Below are 27,165 nucleotides of genomic sequence, written 5' to 3' on the forward strand. Positions count from 1 at the left end.
AATATGGTAACTGTCACTCAAGTCCCACAAAACCCAGAGAGGCAGAAAAGGGTCGTGATGGTTGTACCCTTTTCCCAGATGGGGAAACTGAGGCTCAAGGAAAGAAGTCACGGATCCAGAGTCATAGCCCCAGGCAGCAAAGCCAGAGCTAGACCTTGGGTCTCCCAAGTCACCAAAACACACTTTCCACCAACCCCAATCACCCAAGCCACAGTGTCCTGAATCCACATGGACAAGGTGTCTGGACCGCTTAGTCCCCAGCACTAAGTCCCAGGCCTGGTTTGAGTTTAGCACAAAGTCTGTCAAACGAATAAATATCATGGCCTCATTTGAGAGGGCGAGAAAAATGACTGACATCCTTCCCAAGAAAAATATATGTGTGGCTATGTATATTTCAAGGGGTCACAGACCCTGGTTAGGGGCCTTGACCTAGACCTTCAGAGACCTCTCCAGGGCTGAGCTCACTACGCTATCCAGAGAGGACCTCGCACAGCCCATCGGCCAATGAAGAGAGGGCCTGTCGGTTTCATCTGCGGGACCACAGACCACCGTTGCCCATGTCTGGGCCTGTGGTCACCACCGCTCCAACCACCCCAGGGCAGGGTCCGCCAGAGGCTGCTCCAGCCGAGTGCTCTTTGTATTTCAAAAAGAGAACATTTATTACTTTTTTTTTTCCTTTTTAGAATTCCTTTACAGCAACACCAAGTAAAGCACAAACTTATCTGCAGACACACAGGGAGCACGCTGACTGCTGTTGGCCGGGGACCAGATGAAGACCCCGCTGCGAGTCACACAAACACAGCACGGCCCTTCTCCGGGCTCCTGGACCCTCGTGCCAAGGGCGGCCTGTGTCAAGCCCAATCCCTGCTGCCTCATGACAGACACACGGGCTGACACCAAGGAGGTCTGGGCTGGGTAGTGGGGCGGGGGGGGTGCGGGAGCTGGGCCAGGGCCACATTCTGATAGACAATCCCACTCCACGTCTTACCCAGGCATTTCTGTCTGTGCTCTGACTCCAATGTTTAGATACGCAAAATCTAAAAAAATGGGGTTTCCTAGGCTGGTGTAACTTGCTCCAACTACCACCAGGGACTTCAGCTTGGTTAAAGCCAGGCCTGGGAGGCACCTGAGGATGGAGGGTGTGCTGGAGGCTTTGCCGGGAGCCCTGTGGGAGAGGGGAGGAGGGTAGACTTTGAAGACAGGCGGCTGCTGGCACCGACCTGGGGTTGGAGCGTCAGGAAGGAACTGCGTGATGCTTACGAAGTTTGGTTTTGTTTCACCCTCTGAATTAGCAGACTTCAAACACTTCCATTTCCACGGAAATCAACAGCAAGACAGTTAGCAGGGCACACAGGCTCATGCCAGTTCTGTGTGTAAAGGCACCAGATGGTTTGTTATGAAACACATTTTGGTCAGAAAATAGCTGGGGCTTTTTGGTTCCTGGGAGGACAACAAAGCTAGAGGAAAAAAAAAAAAAAAGGAGGTGCGAGTTGTGAGAGGTGGGGGTGAGAAGGCAGCTTTGGCACCAGATCTGGGTTCTACTCTCGACTCTTACTTCTTCCACATGTGTGGTCTCAAGTTTCCTCATCTGAAACTTGCGACCAAGGAGTCGCAGAACAAATCTAGGTGTTAGGTTTCGCGAGTCATCTCAGGAATATGGGGAGGTGGGGCTCAGACCCAGCAGCAGCGCACAGAGGGGGAAGGGCAGGGTGGGGCGGCCACACAGACGACCCCACTGTCGCAGGCAGACTCGAGGAGCCCGTGAGCAGCCAGTTACCCTGGCTCCCAGCACTGGTGGGGACCCTCCGCGGGGACTCTGGGCCCCTTCTCTCGGAAGAAGGGCAGAAAGAAAGCTCTACACAACACGGCACCATCGAGGAGCGGGGCCCGCACCTGCGGTGACTGCTCTAAAGGGCCTGCCACGTGCTGTCTTTGGTCAGCGGTTGCCCCTGTCTCTCTGAGTGCCCCCGGGGCCAGGAGCTCAAGCCCCAGCCTGCTGGGGCCTGCTGGGAAGGCGAGCGGGAGGAAGCGTCTTCTCCCGAGGCTGCGGGGCCCTCCCGTGCTCAAAGGGTGGCAGAAACGAAGGACCCAGCTCCTTTCAGTAAGGAGCAGGCGCCTTCAGGGATATCTGGGCCCTCAGAGAGAAGAAACGAGAAATGCTTTGGTCACCATCCTGACACCCACAGCGAGCAGCGCTCACACGAGAGAGGGCAGGAAGCTGGTTATCACACTGCGCTCGTGCCTGATGCCAAACCAGCTTCTGGAACCAGGAGTCACTGAATAAATATTCAAGGCATCTTTTAGTTCTTAGAGAAAGAACAGGGTAAGAAAAAAAAAAATCTCCTTCCCTCTGCTTGACTGGCTGCAGCTTTGATCTTCAGGCTGACAGCGCTGCCGACTGGAGAAGGGTGGCCGGTGGGGGGAGCGGTCCAGCAGCTGGCCCCCATCCCAAACGTGGGGAGCTTTGGTTTGTCACGTGTCCCGCCAGCCCCAGGCCTCAGAAGTTGAAGAGCTTGTCCGGCTCGGCGCCGCCGCTGTCAGGCTTGTCCCAGTCGACGGGCGAGAGGCACTGGGCGTAATGAATGTCCTGTGCCGTCAGTCCAGTGTCCAGGACCTGAGGGTTCGTCCGAGACTGGGCCAGCCTGCAAGGCAGAGCTGTGTAAGCTGGGGGCCCAGGCAAGGGACTGGTGGGGGCCCAAGGAGACAGTCCAACACCAGGGTCAGAAGCGAGAAAGCATGGGTGGGCAAATGGCAGGACTCAGGGACAAAGAAGAAAGACCCAGGACTTCCCTGGTGGTCCAGGGGTCAGAAATTCACCTGGGTACACAGGTTTGACCCCTAGTCAGGGAACTAAGATCCCACACGTGGGCAACTGAGCCCACGTGCCTCAACTACTGAGCCCATGCCCTGCAACGAAAGAAGTCACTACGGTGAGAAGCCTGCACGCCACGACTAGAGAAAGCGCTCCTGCAGCAACGAAGACCCACTGCACCAAAAATGATAAATAAAATTATTTTTTTGGAGAAAAGAAAGAAAGACCCAGATGCCAGGAGAGGTGGAACCTCTAACCAGAGAGTCTACCCTTGAGGGTCAAGTGGCTCAGGAAACTGTGGGGCAGGCAGTGGCATTCCCACCACAGAGAGGCCAGGGCACCCACGGCTCCATCAGGAAATGCCCAGGAAAGAGAAGAAAGGGCAGCTGTGCCAGGGCAGAGAGGGGCGTGCGTGGGAGGGGGCCTGTGGCAACCATGGAAGACCACTGGCTCTAACTATGTTTAACACAGCGCCGTTTACAAAGTAAATTCAAAAAGGGGCACAATTAAATGTCAAAAAAATCCAGAGAGTTAATTACAGGCCACATCCTTAAAAGAATGTGAGGCAGTCGATGAATGAGGTGTTTACAAGGAGTTTTTAATAGCCTGGAGGAATGTTCCTGATATATACCAGTGTAGAGTGAAAAATCAGGATCCCCAAATACAAATATCACGAGCTGATCAAGGCAAAAAAAAAAAAAAAAAAGCATATGTATAGGATCAGCATGAGTTAAGCCCCAAAGTCTGGGCTATGGGATTATGGGATGGTGTTATTTCCTGTTTAATGCTTTGCTGATTTTCAAAGTTGTTAATTAAGGGCATATGACACTTCAGTAATCTGGAAAAAGCAAATGAAAGATTTCCTTCAAACAGGAGGGTTGCAGTCAGCCAACGAAGCAGGAGAGATGGCCACAAGAATAATGAAGGGGCCACACCTGCCGCTCCCCACCCCCACCAGTGCTGGGCCGAGCTTCCCACTGGCTCTGGCAGGAAGGTGATGGGGAACGGGGGACGGCTACAGGGGGCTGCTGCAGGTCCCAAGGGAGAAAGGAAGGCCTGACTTGGGACCCTGAGCTGCCCAGGCCTCTCCTCAGCCCACCTTCGTGGTGGTGTGTCCCCGAGCTGAAGGTAGCCGTGGACAGAGATGAATCCTGGTAAAAAGGGGAATGCCACCAGCCTCCGGCTAGACCACCTATCTCCTGATGAGCTTCATTCCCACCTCAAGTCAACGCTGCTGCTGCTGCTGCTGCTAAGTCACTTCAGTCGTGTCCGACTCTGTGCGACCCCAGAGACGGTAGCCCACCAGGCTCCCCCATCCCTGGGATTCTCCAGGCAAGAACACTGGAGTGGGTTGCCATTTCCTTCTCCAATGCATCAAAGTGAAAAGTGAAAGTGAAGTCGCTCAGTTGTGTCCGACTCTTAGCGACCCCATGGTCTGCAGTGGATTTAATTTAACATTGCCTTCTCCCTGCCTGCCCTTTTCCATAGAGGCAAAACCTCGGGAGCAGAGAAAACCTGCACCAAAAGCCCATTTTTGAAGGCCACACCAGGCACAGGAAAAGCAAGCCAACGAGCTACACTGCGCTCAGTTCAGCTCAGACTGGGCTCAAGCAGCCATGAGCAAAAATAGCTTCGGATTTCACCAGCAAGGACACTTTAGCAGGCCTGGCTGAGCAGTGAGCTCCCCGCCCCTGGACGTATTCAAGTTGAGATTTTCCCTCTGGAGAAGGTCAGAATTCATGTTCTCAGACACAGCAAAGAGCCCTGGAGGCCAGCTCCCCACCCCACCCCCACAAGCACCAGGCCTCCTTCCCCAGCATCAGGAGCCCAGCTAATGTTACCTTGAAAATGCTTCATCCAGGCCGTCATCCAGCTCCTTGGGGAAAACAAAGCAGGAGATGAGAGCCCTCAGAGGGGGAGCACGTGCCCACAGCCCTGGGAGGCTACGGGGACCGAACATGCAGGAGGACGGGAGGAGTCTGGCGGGCCCCTGGGGGAACGGACACAGGAAGGCCTCCCCCTGGCTACTGCCATCAGCAGCTCAGCACAGGGACCCAAATCTGGGATGGGAGAGAGGGCCCCTGGGTGCCCAGAGGCCCGGGGGTTCAGTTCCCAGCTCTGCCACAACTCGGCGACACCTTAGTGAGGCAAGTCACCACTGCTCTTTGAGACTCAGCTTTTCCTTCTATAAAATGAGGAGATTGGACTGAATGATCTCTGCAGCTTTCCGGATCCGAGAGGGAGAGAGTGGGGGGAAGGTTTTCTTGCTTTTACCCACTTTCGAAAGCTGAGCCAGGATTCTAAGCTCATGAGGGATAGTTGGTGGCAGGAATCCCACAGCCTAGGTGGGAAAAAAAAAAAAACTGGGCAAGACTCCCTCCGCAGCCTCCTGAGGGACAGGCAGGTGGCAAGGCTGGCTCCCAGACCAGTTCATGGTGCCCGCTCGGGGGACACTGGGTGGCCCCCAACAGGCAGTGGGATTTGGCAGTTATTCAAGTCCCTCAACGGTCCACATTTTTAAAAATTAAAGGGATGTTACAAGTAAAGTAACATGTCCTTCTGCAGTGGATCCTGGACCAGAGAAAGGACACTGGAGGGACAAGTGGAGAAAAGGGAATCAAAGCTGGTAGCTTATATAACAGTGCTGTATCAATGGTAATGATTTTGATCTTTGTAATGCGGTTATGTAAGATGTTAACAACTGGGGAATCTATATGAAGGGGAACAGGAATTCTGTGTACTGTTTTTGTAATACTTCATGTCTGAAATTATCAATAAATGAATTAAAAATTTTTTAATTAAAAAAAAAATCAGGTTCCTCTGGAAAATTCTTCAGGCAGAGGTCATGATCATCACTGAGGAAGTGAAAGAGCTGAGACAGAAAAGGTCAGGGGCTTGCCCCAGGTCACAGAGCCAGTCAAGGGCCAGGCTGCCTGCCTGAGTCTCAGGCTCCTCACTCAGACAGCCGAGGGGGAGGGGGCGTCAGGAGAGGACGGCCCACAGTGAGAACAAGGGGGCCTTTGGCTGGTCCTGCAGTGGGCAGAGCTCGATGCTCGGGCCAAGAGGCCAGGCATTGTGAGGAGACAGTGCTGCTGGGAGCCAAGCCTGTTGGCAACGCAGCCCTAGGTTCAAAGGGACATTGTTCATCTCCTACCCGGTGCCTGGGTGCTGCTAGGGTCAGGACCTTCTAGAGGCCTGCAAGAAGTGGGTGCCAGGGCCTGCCCAGGAGCTGCCGTAGGCCTCATCCGGGGACAAGGCCGAAGCTCGCTGGATCCGTGGGGGATCCCCAGGCCCCATGACCACTCACCCAGACAACACTGCTGCTGTTTAAGGCTTGAGGCCGCGGTGGCTCGTCCGTGTTGGTGGTGTTGGCGCTGACCGTGGACAGCGGGGCCTTGGCCATCTCTTCAAAGTCCAGCAGGTTCCCAGTGACGACCACTATGAGAGGTCAGGTGCATCAGGGGGAGGGGAGGCTCCTGTCCTCAGCCCAGCCTCTGGGCCCCACCCTGGTGTCTCCTGGGCTGGTCTGGTCCTAACTCCCTCCTTGGGCATGGCCTTTCCAGGCCCATCACCCAGACCACCGAGACCCACCCTGGAACCTCCTGAGGCAGCTGCACAGCAGCCCACGGGGTGGGAAGCTCTGTCCCACTCGTGATTCAGACTGGAACCCATATTCACAACAGGCATTGAGGTTCTGTAAAGTGTGGAGGGAGAGACGTATACCCAGATTTCTATATCTGCAGACATATCTGGATATGTCTGGACATGCACCTCAGCAAGTCATTTTTTCCCTTTACCTATATTTGCTAATTTATCTATAATTATTATTAGTTTAACAAAAAAATAAAAATTAGAACCTAGGAGTTGACCCCGGCCCAGGAGGGAGGTGGCCGGGGGCGGGGGTGGTGCTCTGGATGAAGGGCAGGCCCCTTCCCCAGTTCAAGACTCACGGCTCTTCAACGAAGGGGCGCTGTCTTGGGGGCCCCCGCCCAGGACGTCTGCTCCCTCTTGGTTGGCTTTCTCCCTCTTCTCCTTCTCTGTGGGACCAAGCACAGCGTGTTGGGAGTCCCCGAACCCGGCACTCCAGCCCTAGCCACCTCTGGGCAGGGGCAGGCTGTGGCCCATCTCAGGGGAGCCAGATGTCATGTCTCCAGAAGAGAGGAAAGAAACTCGGCATATATATCATTTACTCAAGAACCCTGGGGGAGGGAGACAGCTGTTTCCAATTCTTCAGATGGAGAAACTGAGGCTCGGAGGTGCAGGGACTTGGCCAAAGCCACAAACCACGTACGTGATGAAGATGAAGTTGACTCCAGAGCCTTTTACCATATGCCCTGCCCCTACTGCTCAGCTGGTCTTCTTCAACACCCCCACCCCCACCACCCACTTGCTACATCCACAAACAAGACTCACCTTCCTTGGATACCTGCCACAACTCAAAGGCAACTTTGAAGGCTTGGGCTACTGTGAGGGTGACAGCCTGGGCCTAAAAAACAGGAAGTGGAGTCGGGGGAGGGGTACAGTGTTAGGCAAGTAACAGCAAGTCTCCACTGGAGGCCCTGGGACTCCAGGCCAGGCCCACCCTGGCTCTGGAATGTCTGATGGGTGGAGGCAGAACCCCAGCCCCTCCCCATCACCAAAGCAGCCTGTAAGGAAAGGGGCCACACCTTCCCCAGGCAGCTGAGGCCCCATCATCACTACCTGGAGCCCAGCCAAGGTTCCCACCGGTACTTCAACCCCTCACCTTGGCAATGGCTATTCACCTCCATGTTTTTTCCTTCCCCCTTGAGTTTTCCTAAATGCAATTAATTAACCGTCAGGCTTACTTACTCCAAGAAGTCCTCCCTAATGACCTGAGGACTTCACATAGTAACTTACCCCTTAGAATTACAGAACAGAAAAGCCAGAGTTGGGAAAGGGCTCCCGCCACTACCTGAATGAGCCACAGGTTAGACTCTGGTCAGGACTATGGTGGGTCAAAGGGGCTTGCAACTGAATGCCAGAAAGGCTCTTTATTTCTTGGCAGGATAGTGAAAGTGAAGTCACTCAGTTGTGTCCAACTCTTTGCGACCCCATGGACTGTAGCCTACTACACTTCTCTGTCCATGGGATTTTCCAGGCAAGAGTACTGGAGTGGGTTGCCATTTCCTTCCCCAGAGGATCTTCCCAATCCAGGGATCGAACCTGGGTCTCCTGAACTGTAGGCAGACGCTTTACCATCTGCACCAGGGAAGTCACTTCCTGGCAGGAGCAAGATGTCAATAAGGGCCCAGGGCAGAAGACTAAAACCATCCAGTGCCATCACCTACTTATAAAGAAAGGCCACATGTTGGCCCTCAACCTCTGGAGGATTCCCATCCACCTCTTTAAGCCCAACTTAAATGTCATCACCTCTTACGTCATGCCATGCTATGCCATGCCACGTCACATGACATCACAGGCACTGGGCTCCCACAGCCTTGCCTACCTCTCTCTAGTGACATCATACGGAAGTATTAACAGTTTGCATGCCTGCCTGCCAAGTCGCTTCAGTCATGTCTGACTCTTTGTGACCCTATGGACTATAGCCTGCCAGGCTCCTCTGTCCATGGGGATTCTCCAGGGAAGAATACTGGAGTGGGTTGCCATGCCCTCCTCCAGGGGATCTTCCTGACCCAGAGACTGAACCTGTGTTTCCTGCATTGCAGGCAGATTCTTTACCGCTGAGACACCAGCAAAGCCCATGCTTGCCTGCCTATGTCACCCCAACTGGGTGCTCCCTAAAGGCAAGCATCAACTCTGAACAACCCTGATCTCCAGAGCCCTCCAGGGGTGCTTAGGATGCTGGCTGGATTGCATTTGCCTTGGGACAGGTCTCTGAGGCCTCACACTCCAGCCAGGACCGACCCTCAGCCCACTTTCATCTCAGCTCCTTCCTCTCTGATTTCAGCTCAGGGTTAACCAGCTCGACTTCTGGGAGTGAAAGTCCTAGAACTTGCAGCTGTAGCCGGAAGCAACATGCAGCTTCCTCTGGCAGGCCCGGCCTGGGGAAGAAAGTGCCAGACTCTTTCAAGTACACAACAAGTTCAGGCCTAACCAGTCTCAGCCCCACTCCCTTCCCCTCAGCCAGACAACTCAATTTAATTGAAAAATGAATCTGTGGCTACTGCCTTTAAAACTCTTCTTTAAAATTTAAAATCCCTAAACAAGCTGACTGATCCCTGCCAATTAAACTTCACGAAGTATAAAATCTCATTTGAATGTCTCCGTCATTTACATTTTTGATAGAAGTACGGGTGCTTTATGGCAAAACTTAAATATGGTAATTAAGTATGAAACTCTTCACAGCTGTTTACAATTTAAGCTGTCACGTCTGAATCAAGTTTAATAGACCCAGTTACCATTGAGAATTGCCCATGAACTAAAAATATGGGCTAATTACCAGCCAGAGTCAGATCACTATACACCCAAGCAAGGGCTGGTCACCCAGTGTGGCAGCGAGATGGGAATGCCATTATTTTTGCCTCCAGGAAATCTGGGGACACAGGCCTGATGCTGTTTTTGCATAAATCTGCCTGCTCATTTGCATCATCCCCGCCCTTTCACCCTGAAGTCCCGAGCTGCAAGTTAAACCAAATATAACTCAAGATTCAGATGCCTGCAGGTGGCTGCAAGCCCAGGCTGGACAGCGACTTGGAGGGGGGACAGGCCCATTTTCCTGGGCGACTGCAGGAATCTGGGCACCAGCATGAGATGGAAGGACTGTTCACGTCTGCCCACAGAAAAGCCTTCCCTGATTCCACATGCCAGGTGTCCGCCCCTCCTGAATGCCTCTGACTTGTGGGTCTGTCTTATTACCTGACCTAGTACTACCTTGCCCAGTTTTTCATGTCCCTGTCTTGATCCGGATAACCAGGCGGTCAGCTTCTCACAGGGAACCGTCAGGCTTAGGGCTGCAGACCTGGGCCAGGACTGCAGAATCCAGGATCCCAGCTGGGTACTCAGACCAAATGGTGCCTGCACAGCCCTGCTGCCCAGAAGCATTAACTGCTGCACCAAAGGATTACCCGGGGGATGCCACTGTCCTGAGAGGGAGAAGAGCCCTGCCCACCTGACCCCGGTAGAATTAGGGAGTCCACCTGTACTGCAGCCCTGGGCTCCCCACTGACGCTGGCAATGGCACCTTCACGTCCGAGCCCAGAGGCTGAGGTGCTGGCTGAGGGCTCCCAGGTGGGCAGATAAAAACGTTTCTTTGTAGAGAATCTTATCCTGGCCATGAGCAAGAGGAGCCTCCGGGGAAGAGAGGCCTGGTGGTTGTGCCGCCCATGTTGAGCTGAACTGGTGGGCGACCCAGAAAGGGACCCCTTTGCCCCTCCCTGGGTGGGTCTTGGCTTCTTGCTGATTCAGGCAGCCCAGCGAGGAAGGGTGGGGATGTGGAGACTCTGGGCCACTGGCCAAAAGGACTGAGGGCTGCGTCAACATCCAAATTCAAGGTTCCCCTGAGGTGCCATCCACCCAGGCTCCAGCGACATCCGAATCCCCCACCCCCAAATATATCACTGAAGTTTGCACCTCGTGTCTCTGCACGTGCTGATTACTCCTGGGCTGGAGTGCACCCACCCTCTCATCACCCTGTCCCCTTTTTCTTGGCCTGGGAAACTCCTCCCACTTATTACTCATCCCTCAAAGCCCAATTCAAAATGTCTCCTTCTCCGAGAAGTCTTCATGACCTCCAGCATGACAGTGACCGCCACCCGAGAACCAAGCTCCCTGTGTGCCAGTAACTGATTCCTGGCTCTCCTCTCTGTGGCCTCCCTCCCTGGGTCCCCAGGGCCTGGCACAGAGCTTTGCCCAGGACAGGGAGCAGCATGCGTCTGTGGAGGGACCTGCTGGCAGCAGGGATGCAGAAACCGGGGCACCCATTCACCTTCTGCCTCCTCCTCGTCAGCCACATCCTCTCTGCCCTGAGAGTCTCGGGATCTCCAAGGCGACCAGACCACGAGGCCATAACACACTGGAAGTCCGGCCTTGGCTGAGGCCTTGGGAGCCACAAGGGCACCGCCCGAGTGTCAGATGGTCTATTTACACGGCCCTGGGCTGGGCTGTCTCTCCGAAGGGCCTGCCGGAATCGGAGAGGCCAGGTGGGAAAGGCTGGAGAAGGACAAGCCGAGACCCAGCCGCTCCTGATGCAGATGAGAATGGGCCGAGAAAAGCGAAGAGCCTGGGGGCTGGGCGTCCAGCAGGAGCCGGCCCTCTGCCGCTGGCTCTGCTGTCAGCACCGAGCAGTGGCCGGCTGTTTTCCCTGGTAAACCTGACCTCTCAGCCTAGGGCAGACTGGCTTCATTCAAGCTCGTCTAAAGTCCTCTGGCCCCAGGCCAGGCTCCCGTAGCCCCTGGGCCAGCATTCGCTCTCTTTCACCCCCAACCTCCCCACCCCAGAGGAAGTCCCTACATGCTGGGAGCCCCTGCTCTGCAGCAATGGCCGAGGGCCAGCTGCCCCTGCCCAGCGCCTGCTCTGCTCAGTGCGGAGGAAGAGACAAACAATGGGGACACAATAAGCTTGTTCTGTGGGGAACAAGGCTGTCACGGGAGAAGCCACTGCAGCTCAGGGACCCAGGGCATCACGAGGCCCAGGGGAGCGGCTGGCGACACTGAGTCTGCAGGGAAGAAACTAGGTGCACAAGGAAACTGGGACCCAAGTGAGCAATCCAGGAGGCCATGGAGGCGGCCCCCGCATCCCGCCAACGCCAACGCAGCCCAGGGAAGGGCAGGGCCTCACCCGCGGCCGCAGGGTGGGATCAGGCCCCCGGCCTGGCTTCTCCGACAGTGCTCCTTCCACAGGACCTGAGGCAGGCTGACCCGCACCCCCTCCTTCCACAAAAGGGAAAGTCGCTCAGTCGCATCCGACTCATTGCATGCCCGTGGACTACACAGTCCATGGGATCCTCCAGGCCAGAATACTGGAGTGGATAGCCGTTCCCTTCTCCAGGGGATCTTCCCAACCCAGGGGTCAAACCCAGGTCTCCCACATTGTAAGCGGATTCTTTATCAGCTGAGTCACAAGGGAAGCCCGCCTGCCCACCCCTCCCCAGCCCAGATGTCCACAATCTAATCCTAGAACCTGTGAACCTTACACGGCGAGAGGAACTTGGCAGGTGTGATTAAGTTAAAGACTCTGAGGTGGGGATTATCCTGGATTACCCAGCAGGCCCAATCACAAAAGGCCTTGAGAGCGAGGCAGGAGGGCGAGAGTCAGAACAGCAAAGTGGCTACAGGAGCAGAGAGGGAGACTGGACAGTGCACCACGGCCGGCCCTGAGGGGCGGCAGAAAGCCTGGGGGCCACTTCAATATCGGAACATCCTGGATGTGTCCCTGATGACAGGGGGAGCTGAACAGATCCTGTCTCCTTGGCTTTAAGGACCCTAGGATACAGGAACTGGGGCTCTGGGCTTCGGACACAGAGATCAACCGAGGACAATACTAAATCAATAAATGTCAGGAACCTCCTTACAGGGTGGATGCTCAGACCTCGGGGGCCTCAGAAACAAAAACTTGAATGCCAAAGGCTGACTCACTTCAGCAGCTTGCCACGAAGTTCAAGACAAAAGCCCAGAGACCACCGAGGTCCCACCTGCCCCAGCCAGATGTGATCAGGGCGGCCTGGAAATGGGTAAGGGGCTCCAGGCTCCTTAGTCACACAGGGAGGGAAGAAATGTGGGTTTAGACCCTCCCTCTGCCTGGCTGGCTATGTTACCTTGAGCAAGACAGCCAACCTCTGTGAGGCTGTTTGTTTATTAAAAATAAAAACAATGAACACAGTTACAGCACCCATCTTGCAGAGTTGTTCTGAGGAGCAAACGAGACGATACCTTAGAGATGACCATTGAAACAAGCTGAGTAGGTACCAACATAGGGCCATTTCTCTCGCTGCTCTGGCCACAGCCAGTGAGGTCCTCTGGGGGCTCTCACCTCTGCCTTTCACCCTGGGCCCCTCTGATCGCCAGTCTCCAAAGACTAATTTCTGTAAGGCCCTGCATCCCCAGACCATACCAGGGACAGACCACCTCTTCTAGACTTCAAATCCATCAAATCATATGACAGAGCAGAAGGGGCCCCAGGTACTCACTGGGACAGCTGCGGGCAGTCCACCCTGCCGGGTGACCTGCAGCCCTGCATGGGTGCCCTCAGCTCTCAGCTGAGCAACCACTTGAGGTTCCCAGGGATTTCAGACTTTTAACTGATACCCACTTTGGGTCCTACCTCCCCTGCATAAGGGCCCCCAAGCTGAGGCTCCCGCTGCCTGAGCCCAGCCTCCCCCTACTGACCATCTTCCGCTTGGTGCAGAGGAAGGCGTGGCACTCGAGGTTCTCACTGTGCTGGCTCTGCGCGATGTAGGCAAACACTTTGTCGTGCACCTTGTCTGCCGTGCAGTAGGAGATCCTGAAAGGCCAGGAGCAAGTGTCAGCAGCCTCTGGGACAGGGGCCTGACCACATCCAGGACGCCCCTTAGAGCGTATCCCCTGAGGTCCAGACAGCCTGCCGTCCCATTCCACCAGGGCAGGACTCTGGGCCTGGTGTCCTGGGCCAGATGTGGCGGGACAGGGGAGGGGAGGGAACCCAGCATCAGCAGGAAGGAGTGATGGGAAAGACTGGAGGAAGCCCACATCCCCAAACAATGGTAGCTGAACCCTTACTGCACACCAGGCAGCTTTCTAGACGGCATCTCACTGAATTCTCAGAACTGCCCTCTGAGATGGGTTCTAGTACCACCCCCACTTTTCAGGTGAGAAAACTAAGGCTAACAGACCACCAAGCTAGTGGGCCAGGGGCCATAGCCACTGCCGTGCTGCCTCATGGAGGTCTGTGCTGACCGGCTGGAAGCGGGAGAAGGATGCCCTTCACCTGAAGGTCCCCAACTGCCCTCCCTCTGATCACAGGTCAGGAGTCCCAGGCCCATCGCTCCCAGGATGACCGAGACTGATAACTGAGCTCCTGGGGCTCGGGCCAGGGGAAAAGGAGCTGGGAGCGGGGTGGGGGCCTACGAGGCAGCTCCCCCCACTTGAAACACCCCCTCACCCCATTTGATCCCTCTGTGCGGCCTCTAGTCATCCTGGGAATCCCTGTCGGGAGAGGAGCTGTGGGCCCAGAGGTGGGACAGGAGCTCTGCAGACTCCCTGACTTATGTGGCCCCAGCTTCAATCACAGGCATCTACAAAGGGATCAATCAGGACCATTTAAAACCCCCAAGTGGGCAGAGGGAGGGGGCGCCAGGTTCCCAGCTGCCTCTTCTCCAACTCTGGAGAGCCAGTCTCCTTAATGCCCTGGATCTTTGGTATCAATGCCCTGTCCTAACTGCCCTGGGTCTTTGGGTATCAATCAACTAGATCCTGCTATTCTTCACGCCTCAGCAAGGAGAGGCTTTCCCAGGTAACCCCAGGCAGGCCTCTCCTTCTCTGGCCTCTTGGGAAACACTTCTGTCTCGTTCCCCACCTCCATCTCCTCCTCAACTAGAAGCTCCCTGAAGGCAGGCTGGGTCTTATCCCCTCACCTGGCACAGACCTCAGCAGAGCAGGTAAATGCTGGGTGAAGGAGGCAGGCAGAATTAGGAAGGGAAGAGGAAGACACAAGCTAGAAACTCTACAACGACCCCACAGCTTACATCCATCCCCCCACACACCCCAACCCCAACCCCAGGCTGGTCTCTGCTCTAGCTGGCTGAGCCACTGCTTGGAGATGAAGCAAGAGGGTGTAGCGACACGAGGCCTGACACAACTCTGACCTCGGTGTCCTGGGCTCAACTCAGTCATGACCTCACCATGAAGGCAATTCCCTCCCTGGGCCTCAGCTACCCAGGTGGAAAATGGACCTGAGTTGTCTGTCTCTTCCAGCTCTGAAGTCCTACAACTGACCAGCTGAGAGAGAGGTGGGGATGGCCTGAGGCTCCAAGGGTCGGGCCTGTCGCCCTGTGACCAGCCCCCACCCACTACCGAAACTGTCTACGCTCTGGCCTCAGATGCGCCTGAGGCCTCCCTGGACGCCTGGCCAGATGTCCAGAGCTGAGCTGCTGTAATCCCAGCGAAAAAGGCAGTGACGGCGCTGCTGTCTGCTCCAAGCCTGACTCAGCAGCACAAGGCGGGAGGCGTGGGGTGTCCCAGGGCGGCTGCAACCAGTGACGGCAGCAGCGGCCATGCAGCCAGGCGCTCGCTGTGAGCCAGGCGCTCGGTGCTTCACAGCAGCCCCTGGGGCGGGATCTGTTTCCACCCGACAGATGCAGATGAGGAAACTGAGGCCCCAGGGTCGCGCAGACAGGCAGTGGTAGAGCCGGGCTCAGACAAAGCACTCTACCCACCACCCTGAGGGGCAGAGGGAAGCCAGGCGACGCTCAGCGTACCTGTAAATGGACACGTTCTCAATGAGCTGGTTGGTGATGTTGTCCGTCAGGATGATCCCCCGGGGCGACACCTTGAGAGTCACCTTCTGCAGCTTCTTCCCGCTGGCCTTGGCCTTGGGGCAGACGTGGGTCAGAGGAGCCTTACCTGCCCGCACTTGGGACCCACCCTCGTGGGTGGCTCCCCACCGTTGTGAGCCCCTGATGTGAGGCCCACGGGTGACTGGCAGAGATGTGACGGGGAAGATAATTCGGTCAACACCCTCTTCTGATAAAAAGAGACACGGGTCGCTCACGAAGTACCTGCCGTCTGCCAAGCACGGCACCTCGAGTCATCCTCACAGGTGGCAGGGTTTCGCCTCGGGAGGAAACAGACTCAGAGAGGTTAAGGCACTGGCCCAAGGACACACAGCCAGGTGTGTCAGACTCTGAGGACTGAATGGGCTATTAGAGTCCAGCAGGGTGGGGACTCTGCACTCCACCAGCTGTACCTGCCAGGGTCTGAGCTGAGGGGGGCCTAGACCACCAGGAGAGGCAGACTCCGAGGGCACGTGCTCACTCGAGAGCTGGGGAGGCGATCAGTCCTAGAGGGCTACCCTGTCTCTCAGGTCATAAGGCAGGCAGTGGGTGCCACCTGCCCCCGCAGGAGCTAGCCCCTCCCCTGGAGCTCCCACAACCCGCCCTGACGGGGCTCACCGTGGCTACGATCCTCCTGACGGCGGCGGCTGACAGCTCGTCACCCTTGGGCTGCTCCACCAGCGTCATGCCCAGGTACTTGAGACTGAAGAGCATACCCTCGAGCAGTGTCTCCCGGGTGTCTGTCCAGTTTTCAGGCAGCTCTGGGCAGAGGAGGACAGGCCCTCAGACCCTGATGGGTAAGGCAGCGTCTGCAGCCCCCATCTCCTAGGAAGACCCAGCAAGGGACACTGGGGTCCCCCTATCTATCATTTTTATCTTTAATGAAGGGCTAACATTTTCTAGCATATCCCAGGCACCGTGGTAGGAAGCTTTACATAAAATCTTCTCATTAGCCCTCATGAGAACCTGTGAGGCAGACACTTTTATCATACCCATTTAGAGACAAAGACATTGAGACCCAGGGAGGCGAAATCCCATGACCAAGACCACAGAGCCAGCAAGTACAACAGCCCAGAATCAAACTCTTATTTTCAAGCCCAAACTCTCGATTTCAGTGTTAATATTTTCTGAGGGCAAACCATGCCGCTTTTTATTGAATCTTCAGTGCAATCTGGTGAGATGGATATTATTCCCACTTTACAGATTAGGAAACTGAGGCAAAGAAAGATGAAGTTGGCAGACAAAGGCCAAGGAGTAAAGGGTTGGAGTCAGAATTCAAGATTAGGTGATTCCCATGGCCCCAGCCTGGCCTGTTTTCCTCTCTCTGCATAGCCACAGACCCCCAGGAAGTAGGGAGGAGGGGAGACCAGGAAAGAGACAGCAGTCCAAGGAGAGCAGGGGTGAGGTAAGGCTTAGTGGGGAAACAGGGAGGTGACTGCTCAAAAGACATGACATGAAGGCCACCTGACTCCAGAAGACTGGGGTTCAAATCCCAGCTCTGCTTCCTCCCACCTGCATGGCCTTGGGGAAGGCCGCTCTCCTCTTTGAGACTAATAATGCCTGGGCTGCAGCAACAGCGCACAGCAGCATCCAGGGGAAGGACCCTGCCAAGCTCTGACCATGACCGAAGGAAGGAAGGTTGGAAAGAGGGGAGGAGCCTGGTTCACTGGGTAATGAAACAGACAAGGAAGGAGAGCTGGAAAGAGGCCCCTGTTTGGCCCCACCCACGTGAGAGGCCCTGAACAAGCAGAGGGACAAGAGGAGAAGCGTGGTGTTCGCTGGGGTACAGGTCATACAAGAACTCACAGGAGCTCCTAGTCCCCGCTCTGCAGAGACCCAGGTGAACAGGAATCTGGTGCATGCAAGCTGGCATGCCCGAGTGAAGGAACGACCCAGACAACCCCAAGGATGCTTTCAGGCCCGAGATGCCCCCAACGCCATCCTCAGCTCTGGACCCTGGCCCACTGCCTTTAAGCCTCTACCCTGAAAGAAGGCCAGGCCCCACTGAGAAGACTCCCAAAGGGATCCCGTCCTCTGTCCATCAACCAGGAGTCTATTTCATTTGATCCTCCAAAGAGAATCAGAAAGTCCCTGAGGTGCTCCAGTCCTGGTTTGGTGATGAGAACTCAGAAAATGGGCCTTCCCCTCAAAGAAACCAAGAACATTACCACCCCCAGGGCAAAACAGCACTCTAACACTCATGACTACCTTACAAGCTAGCATTCTCTCATTCCCATCTCACAGATGAGGAAACTGAGGCTCAAAGAACAAGGAATTGGTCCAATCAGTTGTCTAAGTCACACTTAAAGCCCAAGTTCCTAACCACTAGGTGATACTATCTTACCACGAGGCAAACTACCCTCCCTTTAGCAAAATGTCAGGGAGAAGTTCCTACAGCCAGAGGTATTTTCCCTCCACAGTTCTTAATTCCTGAGGCTTCCTCTCTGTAGGAATCTGCCCAGACCACCACTTTCAACCTGAGACCCCTCTGAGCAAGGATGGCAAACCAGGTACGGCCAGGCCTGTCGCCTGTGTCCTCGGCAGACATTGCTAATCCACTGCAGCTCTATTCCCTCGGATTTAAAGGCCTTGAACTGTTTCTCAGTACAAGGCTGCAGGCAGGTAATCCCAGTCCCTCAGGCATGGCCTTGTTCATCTCTTCATCCACCCCTGCTACTGCTAAATCACTTCAGTCGTGGCAACCCCATAGATGGCAGCCCACCAGGCTTCCCCGTCCCTGGGATTCTCCAGGCAAGAACACTGGAGTGGGGTGCCATTTCCTTCTCCAATGCGTGAAAGTGAGAAGTGAAAGTGAAGTCGCTCAGTCGTGTCCGACCCTCAGCGACCCCATGGACCGCAGCCCACCAGGCTCCTCCGTCCATGGGATTTTCCAGGCAAGAGTACTGGAGTGGGTGCCATTGTCATCCACCCCTGCCCCTCGGCAAACATCCTCGCATTTTCACGTCTCCACTCTCATTTCCGCCGGCTCTGCCCTTTCCTGGCCCCTCTCCAAAGCCACTTCCGCTCCCTCCATTCCAAGGGCCAGAGCCTGCCAAGGTCACGGACAACCTCTTTGTTGTCAAGATATTCCCCAGTTCCCCCTGACCTCTGAAATGCTTGGAATTTTTCTGCAATCCTCCTACCCTGGCCTGACCCGTCCCTTCTTCTGTGGGCTCCTGGAAGAGGGCCCTGGTAAACTGGTGGCCACTCACCAAGCCTCAGAGACCCTCACCCCAACCCCCTTACTTGACAGATGACAAAACGGAGGCCCAGAGAACGACAGGACTTGTGCAAGGTCACACAGCAAGTCAGAGGGACCCCAGCTCCCAATCCACTACAGGTAACGCCCACAAGCACTGTTGGGAGTTACAGGCTGCCCAGCCTCCTCTCCATCTATACATGCGCGCACACATACACACACACACACACACACGCAGGCATGGGTACACACAAAAGAGGTTCCAATCATGCAGAGCTTCCTCCCATGATGTAACTCTTACTTTCCCACTTCTGTGTCTTTGCTCGCAAGTAGCTCCCTCTACCAGAAATGCCCCTCCCTTTGCTAGACCAAGGAGCTTCCCTAGTGGCTCAGAGGGTAAAGCGTCTGCCTGCAATGAAGGTAGACCTGGGTTCAATCCCTGGGTCAGGAAGATCCTCTGGAGAAGGAAATGGCAACCCACTCCAGTACCTTTGCCTGGAAAATCCCATGGATGGAGGAGTCTGGTAGGCTACAGTCCATGGGGTCGCAAAGAGTCCGACACGACTGAGCGATTTCACTTTCCCTTTCACTTTTGATAAACCGAACCCCCTCCATCCAGTCTCCTCCAGAAAGCCTTCTTTGACAGGGTATATCCTAGTGTTAAGAGCAAGGGCCTTAATCCTAGAATCCACTGGGCTTGAGTATGTCAATTAACTTTCCCTGAGCCTCAGCTGTCTCTTCTATTAAAACAGTGGTGGTTTAGTTGCCAAGTCGTGTCCGACTCTTGCAACCCCGTGGACTATAGCCCGCCAGGCTCCTCTGCCCATGGGATTCTCCAGGCAAGAATACTGGAGTGGGTTGCCCTTCTCTTCTCCAGGGGATCTTCCTAACCCAAGAAACGAACCCGGGTCTCCTCACCGCAGGCAGATTCTTGACCAACTGAGCCACCAGGGAAGACCTCTATACAATGGGAGAAGCAAAAGTCTCCAGCTCCCAGGGCTGTTCTGACCCTTTGATGAGATAATAAAATGAGATAATGAGATAATAAAGTGTAATGTGCTTATTAGCACACGGCCCCACCCATGGTTCTGCCTCCTGGGGCCTCTTCTGTCCTGGCAGGGGGTACTCTGTTCTGGGTATGGATTTCCTCCTCTTCCTCCCGTAGCCATATCCCCACCACCGAGCAGCTGCCTGCTAGCGTGTTCTCTTCAAGGACTTCCGTGCACGTCTGCCTCCTCCACGATCTAGCGGGGAGGAGGTGCACCCCTGCTCAATGACACTGTCGGGCCTCATTCTGCTTCTCCCTGCCCGCCCCCATCACCCTGGCCTCCCAGGCCCAGGAAGGAACTTTCTTCCCCTCCAGTAAACCCTGCCTCCCCTCCTGTACTTCTGGGCATGAATCATCTCTTTGATGAGGTGTCAGCTCTCTCAGGCCCCACGCCCTCCCGGAAGAAACCAGCACCTGGGAGCACTCAGGAAAGACAGAGGTAAGGCTCGCCACCACAACTGCCCCGCTCACCACCCAGCCACCTCACGCTGGAGGCCACGGGTTCCTTTCCAGGAGGAACTCAAGGCATCAGGAAGTGCTCCCAGAGGCCCCTAGGCAAATACAGGCCTGAGTCCACAGCCCTGTTCCGGTCCTGGTTATTTTTGGCCCTGTAGTGTGTAATAACTGTGCTATTTTAACTTGTGATTTTTACAGATGACCTGCTGTCAGAATTAGCTGGGGACGGATGGACCGTATGCCCAGTCTGACTTGTAGCTGCAAACATGGTACTCTTTCCTCACTAAGGGACCCCTGCCTGGGAGTCAGGGCTGGGCAGGGTGCCCCCGTGCCCCTTCCAGCCTGGTTGATGGCTGGAACATCAGGGCTACGGCCAAATCTGTGGGCTAGGAGGGAACCTCCAACCGGGCTCCTGGCCTCCAGTCCCCTCCAGCCTGCTGGGGAGATGGCCTCAGGAGCCACAGAGCGGTATCTCAAGAAGAGGACCCAAGTTCTGCCGTGACCTGGAGTGGGGCTGCTTCTCCAGGCCACAGTCTCCTTATCTGACAAATGGGCTCAGTCCTGCAGGAGTGTCAGCAGAAAAAAGGTTCAGCGTGTGAAACGTGCTAAGCAAATTTCAGAAGTTATTAAGATTATCAAAAGACAGTAGTAATGATTTTTTTAAAAAGGTGATCGAGTGGTTAAGACTCGGTGCTTTCACTGCAGGGGCCTGGGTTCAATCCCTTGTTGGGGAACTAAGATCCTGTAAGCTGCCAACCCCCTCAAAATAAAAACAGCAGCTGTGGGGTTCATGGTCACTTTACCGCCCTGGTCCTTGGCTTCCACATTTTAAAACGGTATCAACAATAGTATCAGTCCCACGGGACTGTGTGGGTGGGAATGTGGTGAGGATGCAATCAGTACACACACGAGCTGGGCTTAGAACCTGCCTGGCAGATCACAAGTGTGAGTGCTGTGTCATTCAGTTCAGTTCAGTTCAGTCACTCAGTCGTGTCTGACTCTCTGCGACCCCATGAACCACAGCATGCCAGGCCTCCCTGTCCATCACCAACTCCCGGAGTTCACGCAAACCCATGTCCATTGAGTCGGTGATGCCACCCAGCCATCTCATCCTCTGCCGTCCCCTTCTCCTCCTGCCCTCAACCCTCCCAGCATCAGGGTCTTTTCAAATGAATCAGCTCTTTGCATCAGGTGGCCAAAGTATTGGAGTTTCAGTTTCAGCATCAGTCCTTCCAATGAACACCCAGGACTGATCTCCTTTAGGATGGACTGGTTGGGTCACTGAAGTGAAAAAGTGAAGTGAAGTCACTCAGTCGTGTCCGACCCTTTGCAACCCCATAGACTGTAGCCTACCTGGCTCCTCCCTCCATGGGATTCTCCAGGCAAAAGTACTGGAGTGGGTTGCCATTTCCTTCTCCAGGGGATCTTCCCGACCCAGGGATCGAACCTGGGTCTCCCGCATTCCAGGGGTCAAATGCAAAGGTGTACACAGCCATGTGTGGTACTTTAGAGAAGAGTCAAGGATATATCAGGACTCCCATTTGGCAGATGAAGATGCTCAGCGGTGTCTAGGCATGACTCAGAATCCACACTGCTGAGCCTTGACTTTCACAGCTGTGCTTGTGCCTCTCTCCTGCAGTCTGCCAAGCCCATTCCCATGAGCCGGGCCAGGCTCAGGATCACCCAGGAAGAACAGGTAACCTGCCCCACATGCCGCCTGAAAGGAACATCTGGCTCACTTTCAGTGGGCTGTGGGTGACTGGACTCCATCATGCCACATACCTCTCCCTCAGCCACCAGGCCGTGAGAAGAAATCCCAGCCGCCAGTTAAATGTCCCTTGCACATGCTGTTCCCAGATTCCTCCCTCCTTGTATTCATACCTGTGTTCCGTGTCACCTTCTGAGAAGCCTTCCCTGACCCCCTGCACTGACACTCTCATTGCCCCACCTTTAGCTCCGCGTGCCATGCTAAGTCACTCAGTCATGACCTACTCATTGGGACCCTATGGACTGTAGCCCGCTGGGCTCCTCTGTCCAAAGGATTCTCCAGACAAGAATACTGGAGTGGGTTGCCCTTTCCTTCTCCAGGGGATCTTCCCAACCCAGGGGTTGAACCCTCATCTCCTACAGTGGAAGGCTGGTTTTTTACCACTAGTGCCACCTGGGAAGCCCAAGGTGGGTACCATTTCCACCCAGACCACCTGACATGCCACGCTCTCTGGCTGCTGGAGGCCTGGATGCCCACTCAGCCTGGGGCAGTAAGAGCTCCCGTCTCCAGCAGCCCTGCAGCCACCGACAGGAACTGCCCCTCAGATGAAATGTAACTGCTCTGGAGCTCCCCCTGGGGGGGGGCCTCTCAGTTGCCTACAATGAAAAGTGGCTTCATGGTGTCCAGTCTTTGGACTTTCCCTTCTCGCTTCTCCTAAGAATACTTCCTGGGATCTCTTCCCAAATAAGCGACTTGTACTCAGACCCCTGTCTCGGCATCTGCTTCTAGAAGAGCCCAAAGACACCGCCTATCATTTCCTCACCTGCTTTATCTTTCCTCTCGGAGTCACCACTACCCACAAGCACACCACTCACTGGTGCGCCAGTCACACTTCCTACCCCAGGGGGCAGAGATGAACTCACTCACCAGCCTCCCTGATACCTCTATCAGTGCCCGACACACAGTCGGTGCTCAGTATACTGTGGTTTGGGGTTTATTTCTATCTTTCAAAGTTAACATTATAAATAAGTAGGACTAGATCCTCCGTCCCACCCCCTACACTACCATGAACCAGCTTTGCTGAAACCTGCACCTCAGATTTCTTTACTTGGTCTCTCTCTCTCAGAGTTCTCTGACAACCCCTGGAGGAACCTGAGGGTCAGAGGGACTCCTTGTGGAAATAAGAGTATTGAGGGGATGGGGTGAGTCAGCCTTCCAGGCAACTGGAAGAAAGGAAAACCCCTGGCCAGGGACTGAAATAGAATATTTATGGTTCCCAAAGAGATGGCATGGGGTGGGGGGTGGGGGGGAAGCCATGTGTGGGAGAAGGAGAGAGTCCCTCTTGGAAGTCGGAAGTAAGTGGGAGACAGGGGGCGGTGAGGGTCAGGACAAAGAAGCCTGTCTGTTGCTGGCTTTGCTCTGTGACCTCAGGCAAGCCCCACTCCGGGCTTCAGTTTCTATGCAGATAAAACAATGATCACACTAATCCCAGCTGAGGACCTTGAGGGGTGAGGAGCAAGTCACAGCCGGACAGCGAGTATCAGGTCTAACCTTAACTCCACTGGCTTCAGTTTGGTCCCCAAACGCAAGCATAGGGCTCAGACCTTGAGGGCTGGATCCAAGGCCTGGCTGGGACACCACCCCACGTCAGGCTGCCTCAGCACTCCTACCCGAGACACACCCCACTGCCTCCCCCTCTGCTTGTGGCCACCGCTGTCCTCAGGGGCAGCCAGCCCTGCCTCAGTCACTCCCGGGGTCAGAGTCCATGAGGCCACACTGATAAGACCCCTGGGCTAGGGATTTGGAGCCAGCTCTCGGAAGCTCCATGTTGGAGCCACTGACTCTACTTCCCCGAGCCTCAGGATCCTTTATCTGAAAAATGAATCTGATAAGAATCCCTGCTCTGACACCTCACAGGAGCAAACACGATAATGGAAGCAAAAACCCTACCTCAAAGGTAAATGACAAAAGCGTAGTCACCATTCACTGAACTCTTTCTGCCCGGCAACACATGCTTTCAGCTAACCCGCATCAAACAGCAACAAAACGGAACTGGGTGCTATTGCTATTGACAATTTACACATCAAAAAACTGACTTACGCAGGGACAGGTGGGGATTCACCCCAGCTCACTCTGGGTCCAGAAGGCTCCAGGACGGCACTCTTGGCTTACTGGGGTCTGCCTAAGAGGAATGGGGCTCTCCTCTCCTTTTCTACACAGTTGTAGACAGGCTCTGAGCCCCTCCAAACTTGTTCCACCACATTAAGAGTCATGGTGAAGGCCCACATGACAAGTAGGGGAAAGGGGAGTTGGGGAGAAGGAAACCACCAGTTAGGTGCCAGAAGGAAGTGTTATTGTCAACAACCTTCTCAACACCTCTGCCAGAGAGACTTCCCTGGTGGTTCCGTGGTTAAGAATCTATTATACCTTGTGGACTTCCCTGGTGGTGGTGCTGCTGCTAAGTCGCTTCAGTCGTGTCCAACTCTGTGCGACCCCAGAGACGGCAGCCCACCAGGCTCCCCCGTCGCTGGGATTCTCCAGGCAAGAACACTGGAGTGGGTTGCCATTTCCTTCTCCAATGCATGAAAGTGAAAAGTGAAAGTGAAGTCGCTCAGTCGTGTCCGACTCCTAGCGACCCCATGGACTGCAGCCCACCAGGCTCCTCCAGCCACGGAATTTTCCAGGCAAGAGTACTGGAGTGGGTTGCCATTGCCCTCTCCCTGGTGGTGCAGTGGATAGGAATCCGCCTGCCAAGGCAGGAGACACAGGTTCGATCCCCGGTCTAGGGAGATTCCACATACCGCAGAGCAACTAAGCCCATGCACCACGACTGAGCCCACAAGCTCCAGAGCCCAAGAGCTGCGACTAGTGAAGGCTGGGCTCCGCAACAAGAGCAGCCACTGCAACGAGAAGCCTGGCCTCCACAAGGAAGAGTAGCCCCCACTTGCCGCAACTGAAGAAAGCCCACTCGCAGCAATGAAGACCCAGCGCAGCCAAAAACAAATACATTTTTTAAAGTAAGCTTAAAAAAAGAGCTTCCCTCGTGGCTCAGATGGTAAAGACTCCCGCATGCAGGGAGGGGAAGGGGGGGAGACTAAGTCCACGTGCCACAACTATTGAGCTGGCACACTCTGGAGCCCTCAAGCCACAACTAGAAAGAAGGCCGCTGCACTGCAAGGAAAGATGCCACAAAATAAGTCCCCTGGCAGCAGACCCAAGGCAGCCAAATAAATAAAAATAATTAAAAAATAAAAACAAACTAACAAACCACATCCCTTGCCAGGTTAGAGTTTTTATCCTGATTTTGCAGATGAGAAAACTGAGGATCAGAAAGGACAAGTGACTTGTCCAAGATCAGAGCAGGCAGGAGAAACTCTTTTCTGCCACTCAAGGTGGCTACTTCTCCCCTTTCCCCATACTGAGTCGGGGAAGAGGGAGGGGGTGTTCCTAAGTTTCCTTCCCTGTCCTCGCTCCTCCCTTATCCCTAGAGAAAACGACAGGGTTTCCCCATTGGAACCAACCATCATTCTCAGAAGTTCTGATCAAATCCCACAAATATTTAAAGGAGCTATTTTGGGAGTCCATAAATGTAGGAGATGGGTGCATCCCTGGCCTCCTCCAGTCCTAATGGCCTGACCCCAGCCCCGCCAGCAGGCACCAGCCCACGTTCCCAATGCTAGTCTTTCTTGGTTTAGGAGGCAGGCACCGCTGGAACCACAGAATGGGGCAAGAGGTGGGGCAGGGCAGACTCCCTAGGCCCAGACACGCTGGCACTCCGGGGCCTCTCCTGAGCCTAGGGAACTCGGGCTCCCCTGGTGGAGCCCTGGAAGGCCAAGACAGAGGCGGTTGGAGTGTACTGAGAGCGGGCTTCCTGGTGCGGGAGAGGCCAGGGTCCCAGCTGTGGGCAGGGGAGGCGGGAGGGTGCAGCAGTCCTGGCTTTGGCTCTGTATCTATCAGTAAGGCGCTGCGTGACCCCAGGCAAGCCACTCCTCCTGAAAAAGGAGGGACCTGGGCTGGGTTTCTCAGGCCTCGCGGGGGAAGGTGCCAGGTGACTGGTTGGTTCCCTGAGAGTAACTGGAGACTGGGAGAGGAGGGGGGAGCCCGATGAGGTTCCTCGCAGACTCCCGGACGCCCCTGGGAGAGGCGGCGGCAGAGTCTGCCTTACGCCTGGGGGCCCAGGGACTTTGGAAGCTCAAGCGGCGAGGTGCGAGAAATAAAAACAGGTTTCCAACACAGCCAGGACGCCGGCCGGGCCACCTGAACCCCGCCAGAGGAGGGGTCTAGACAGGGCGGGTGGGAGGCACCTCCTGAGACCCCAGGTTGAGCCCCGCCCCCAACTTCCAGCAGGTACCGGCGAAGCCCGGGCTCGCACCTGCGTCGGTTTCCGGGCGCCCGAGGGAGTTAAAAGATGACTTCGTGGGTTGGACTGGGGGAAGCGGACAAGGTGGGCGCCCGCCGGCGGCTGACCGCGCGCCAGAATGCAGGGGCGCGGGGTGGGGGTGTATTCCCAAATCCCCCCCGGGCCCACGTCCCTTCCCCCCCACACCTCCCGGGTACAGACGCCGAGCTCCCGCCTCCCCTGGCTGTCCAAAAAGGGGAGGTGCCCGGATCGCGCAAGGCGCCTCCTCCGACCTGCAGCCCGCACCTGGGGACCCCGAGCTCCCGTTTCTTCCCCCAGCTCCTGCCCCTCCTCCACAGCCGAAAAGAATAGGGGCTGGAGTGGGGACGTGACCTTCGGAGACCCTCAAACCACGCAGGGCCGGGGAAAGTCGCTCACGGGCCACAGGGCGCGGGGTCAGGCCCTGCCTCTCTCCCCACTCCGGGGCCCCTCAGGAGACAAGGTCCGTGCGCCGCGATCCCCAGCCCGGGCCCCCGGCGGACGCGCACACACTCACTCCGGTGCCGGCCGCCGCCGCACCCCCAGCTCTGCTTGGCGAGGCTGGGGCTCCGGATCAGCGCCCGCCCGGCAGACTTGAGCGCGTCCATGGCCTCTCCCGGCCGCCGCGCTGCCGCCTCCGCCGCAGCCAAAAACTCCGTCAGTGAAAACTTTCCGCCGGGGCCAGGCGGCGCGCGGACTCCGCGCTCCTCCCCTCCCCGCGCGAGCTCCGCGCCGACGTCCGACGGGGCGGGGTGAGGGCCGGCGAGGCCCCGCCCATGGGCCCGCCCCCTCCGCCCCCGCCCCCCCCCGCCCCCCCCCGCCCCCGCTCCTCTCGCCCCGCCCCGCCTCTGTCCAGCTCCCTAAGGCTGTCTAGACAAAGGGCGCCCCCGAGGCCGCGAGCAGAGCCGTAGACACCCTGTCTCTTCCCCTCTGTCTCTCTCCCCAAGCCCCTTATTTCCCACCTGGTAGGGGGCTGAGAATCCGAGAGCCGCCGCCCCGCCTCAGGAGTCAGTCAGTCAGTTCAATCGCTCAGTGGTGTCCGACTCTTTGCGACCCCATGGACTGCGGCACACCAGGCCTCCCTGTCCATCACCAACTCCCGGAGCCTACTCAAACTCA

The 27,165-nt window shown here is 55.8% G+C and overlaps 1 protein-coding gene across 3 annotated transcripts; it reads right to left on the minus strand.

Annotated features, from left to right (window-relative positions):
- Nucleotides 1-231: 231 nt before the first annotated feature.
- On the minus strand, nt 232-26,773 carry LDLRAP1 (low density lipoprotein receptor adaptor protein 1). Of its 3 annotated transcripts, none has more exons than XM_055574086.1 (9): nt 26,564-26,773; nt 15,876-16,018; nt 15,183-15,295; nt 13,117-13,231; nt 7,226-7,298; nt 6,763-6,849; nt 6,120-6,250; nt 4,654-4,688; nt 232-2,642 (listed from the first exon to the last, which is right to left on the minus strand). In XM_055574086.1, exons 1-9 carry the CDS (start codon nt 26,652-26,654, stop codon nt 2,498-2,500), a joined length of 933 nt encoding a protein of 310 aa, XP_055430061.1. In that variant the 5' UTR covers nt 26,655-26,773; the 3' UTR covers nt 232-2,497. The 3 variants fall into 3 exon arrangements, with proteins under 3 accessions (XP_055430061.1, XP_055430063.1, XP_055430062.1); XM_055574088.1 differs by lacking the exon at nt 26,564-26,773 and adding an exon at nt 23,769-24,893; XM_055574087.1 differs by lacking the exon at nt 26,564-26,773 and adding an exon at nt 19,919-20,168.
- Nucleotides 26,774-27,165: the final 392 nt, after the last annotated feature.

This window comes from Bubalus kerabau, chromosome 3, assembly GCF_029407905.1.
Source record: "Bubalus kerabau isolate K-KA32 ecotype Philippines breed swamp buffalo chromosome 3, PCC_UOA_SB_1v2, whole genome shotgun sequence".
Taxonomy (NCBI): domain Eukaryota; kingdom Metazoa; phylum Chordata; class Mammalia; order Artiodactyla; family Bovidae; genus Bubalus; species Bubalus kerabau.

Coding starts and splice junctions, on each gene's coding strand:
- LDLRAP1 (XM_055574086.1), bottom strand. CDS start 26,654: ATGGACGCGCTCAAGTCTGCCGGGCGGGCGCTGATCCGGAGCCCCAGC. Junction 15,296..15,875: donor TCAGGAGGATCGTAGCCACG/GTGAGCCCCGTC, acceptor GTCTGCCCCAAG/GCCAAGGCCAGCGGGAAGAA. Junction 13,232..15,182: donor GAGAACGTGTCCATTTACAG/GTACGCTGAGCG, acceptor CTGGCCTTTCAG/GATCTCCTACTGCACGGCAG.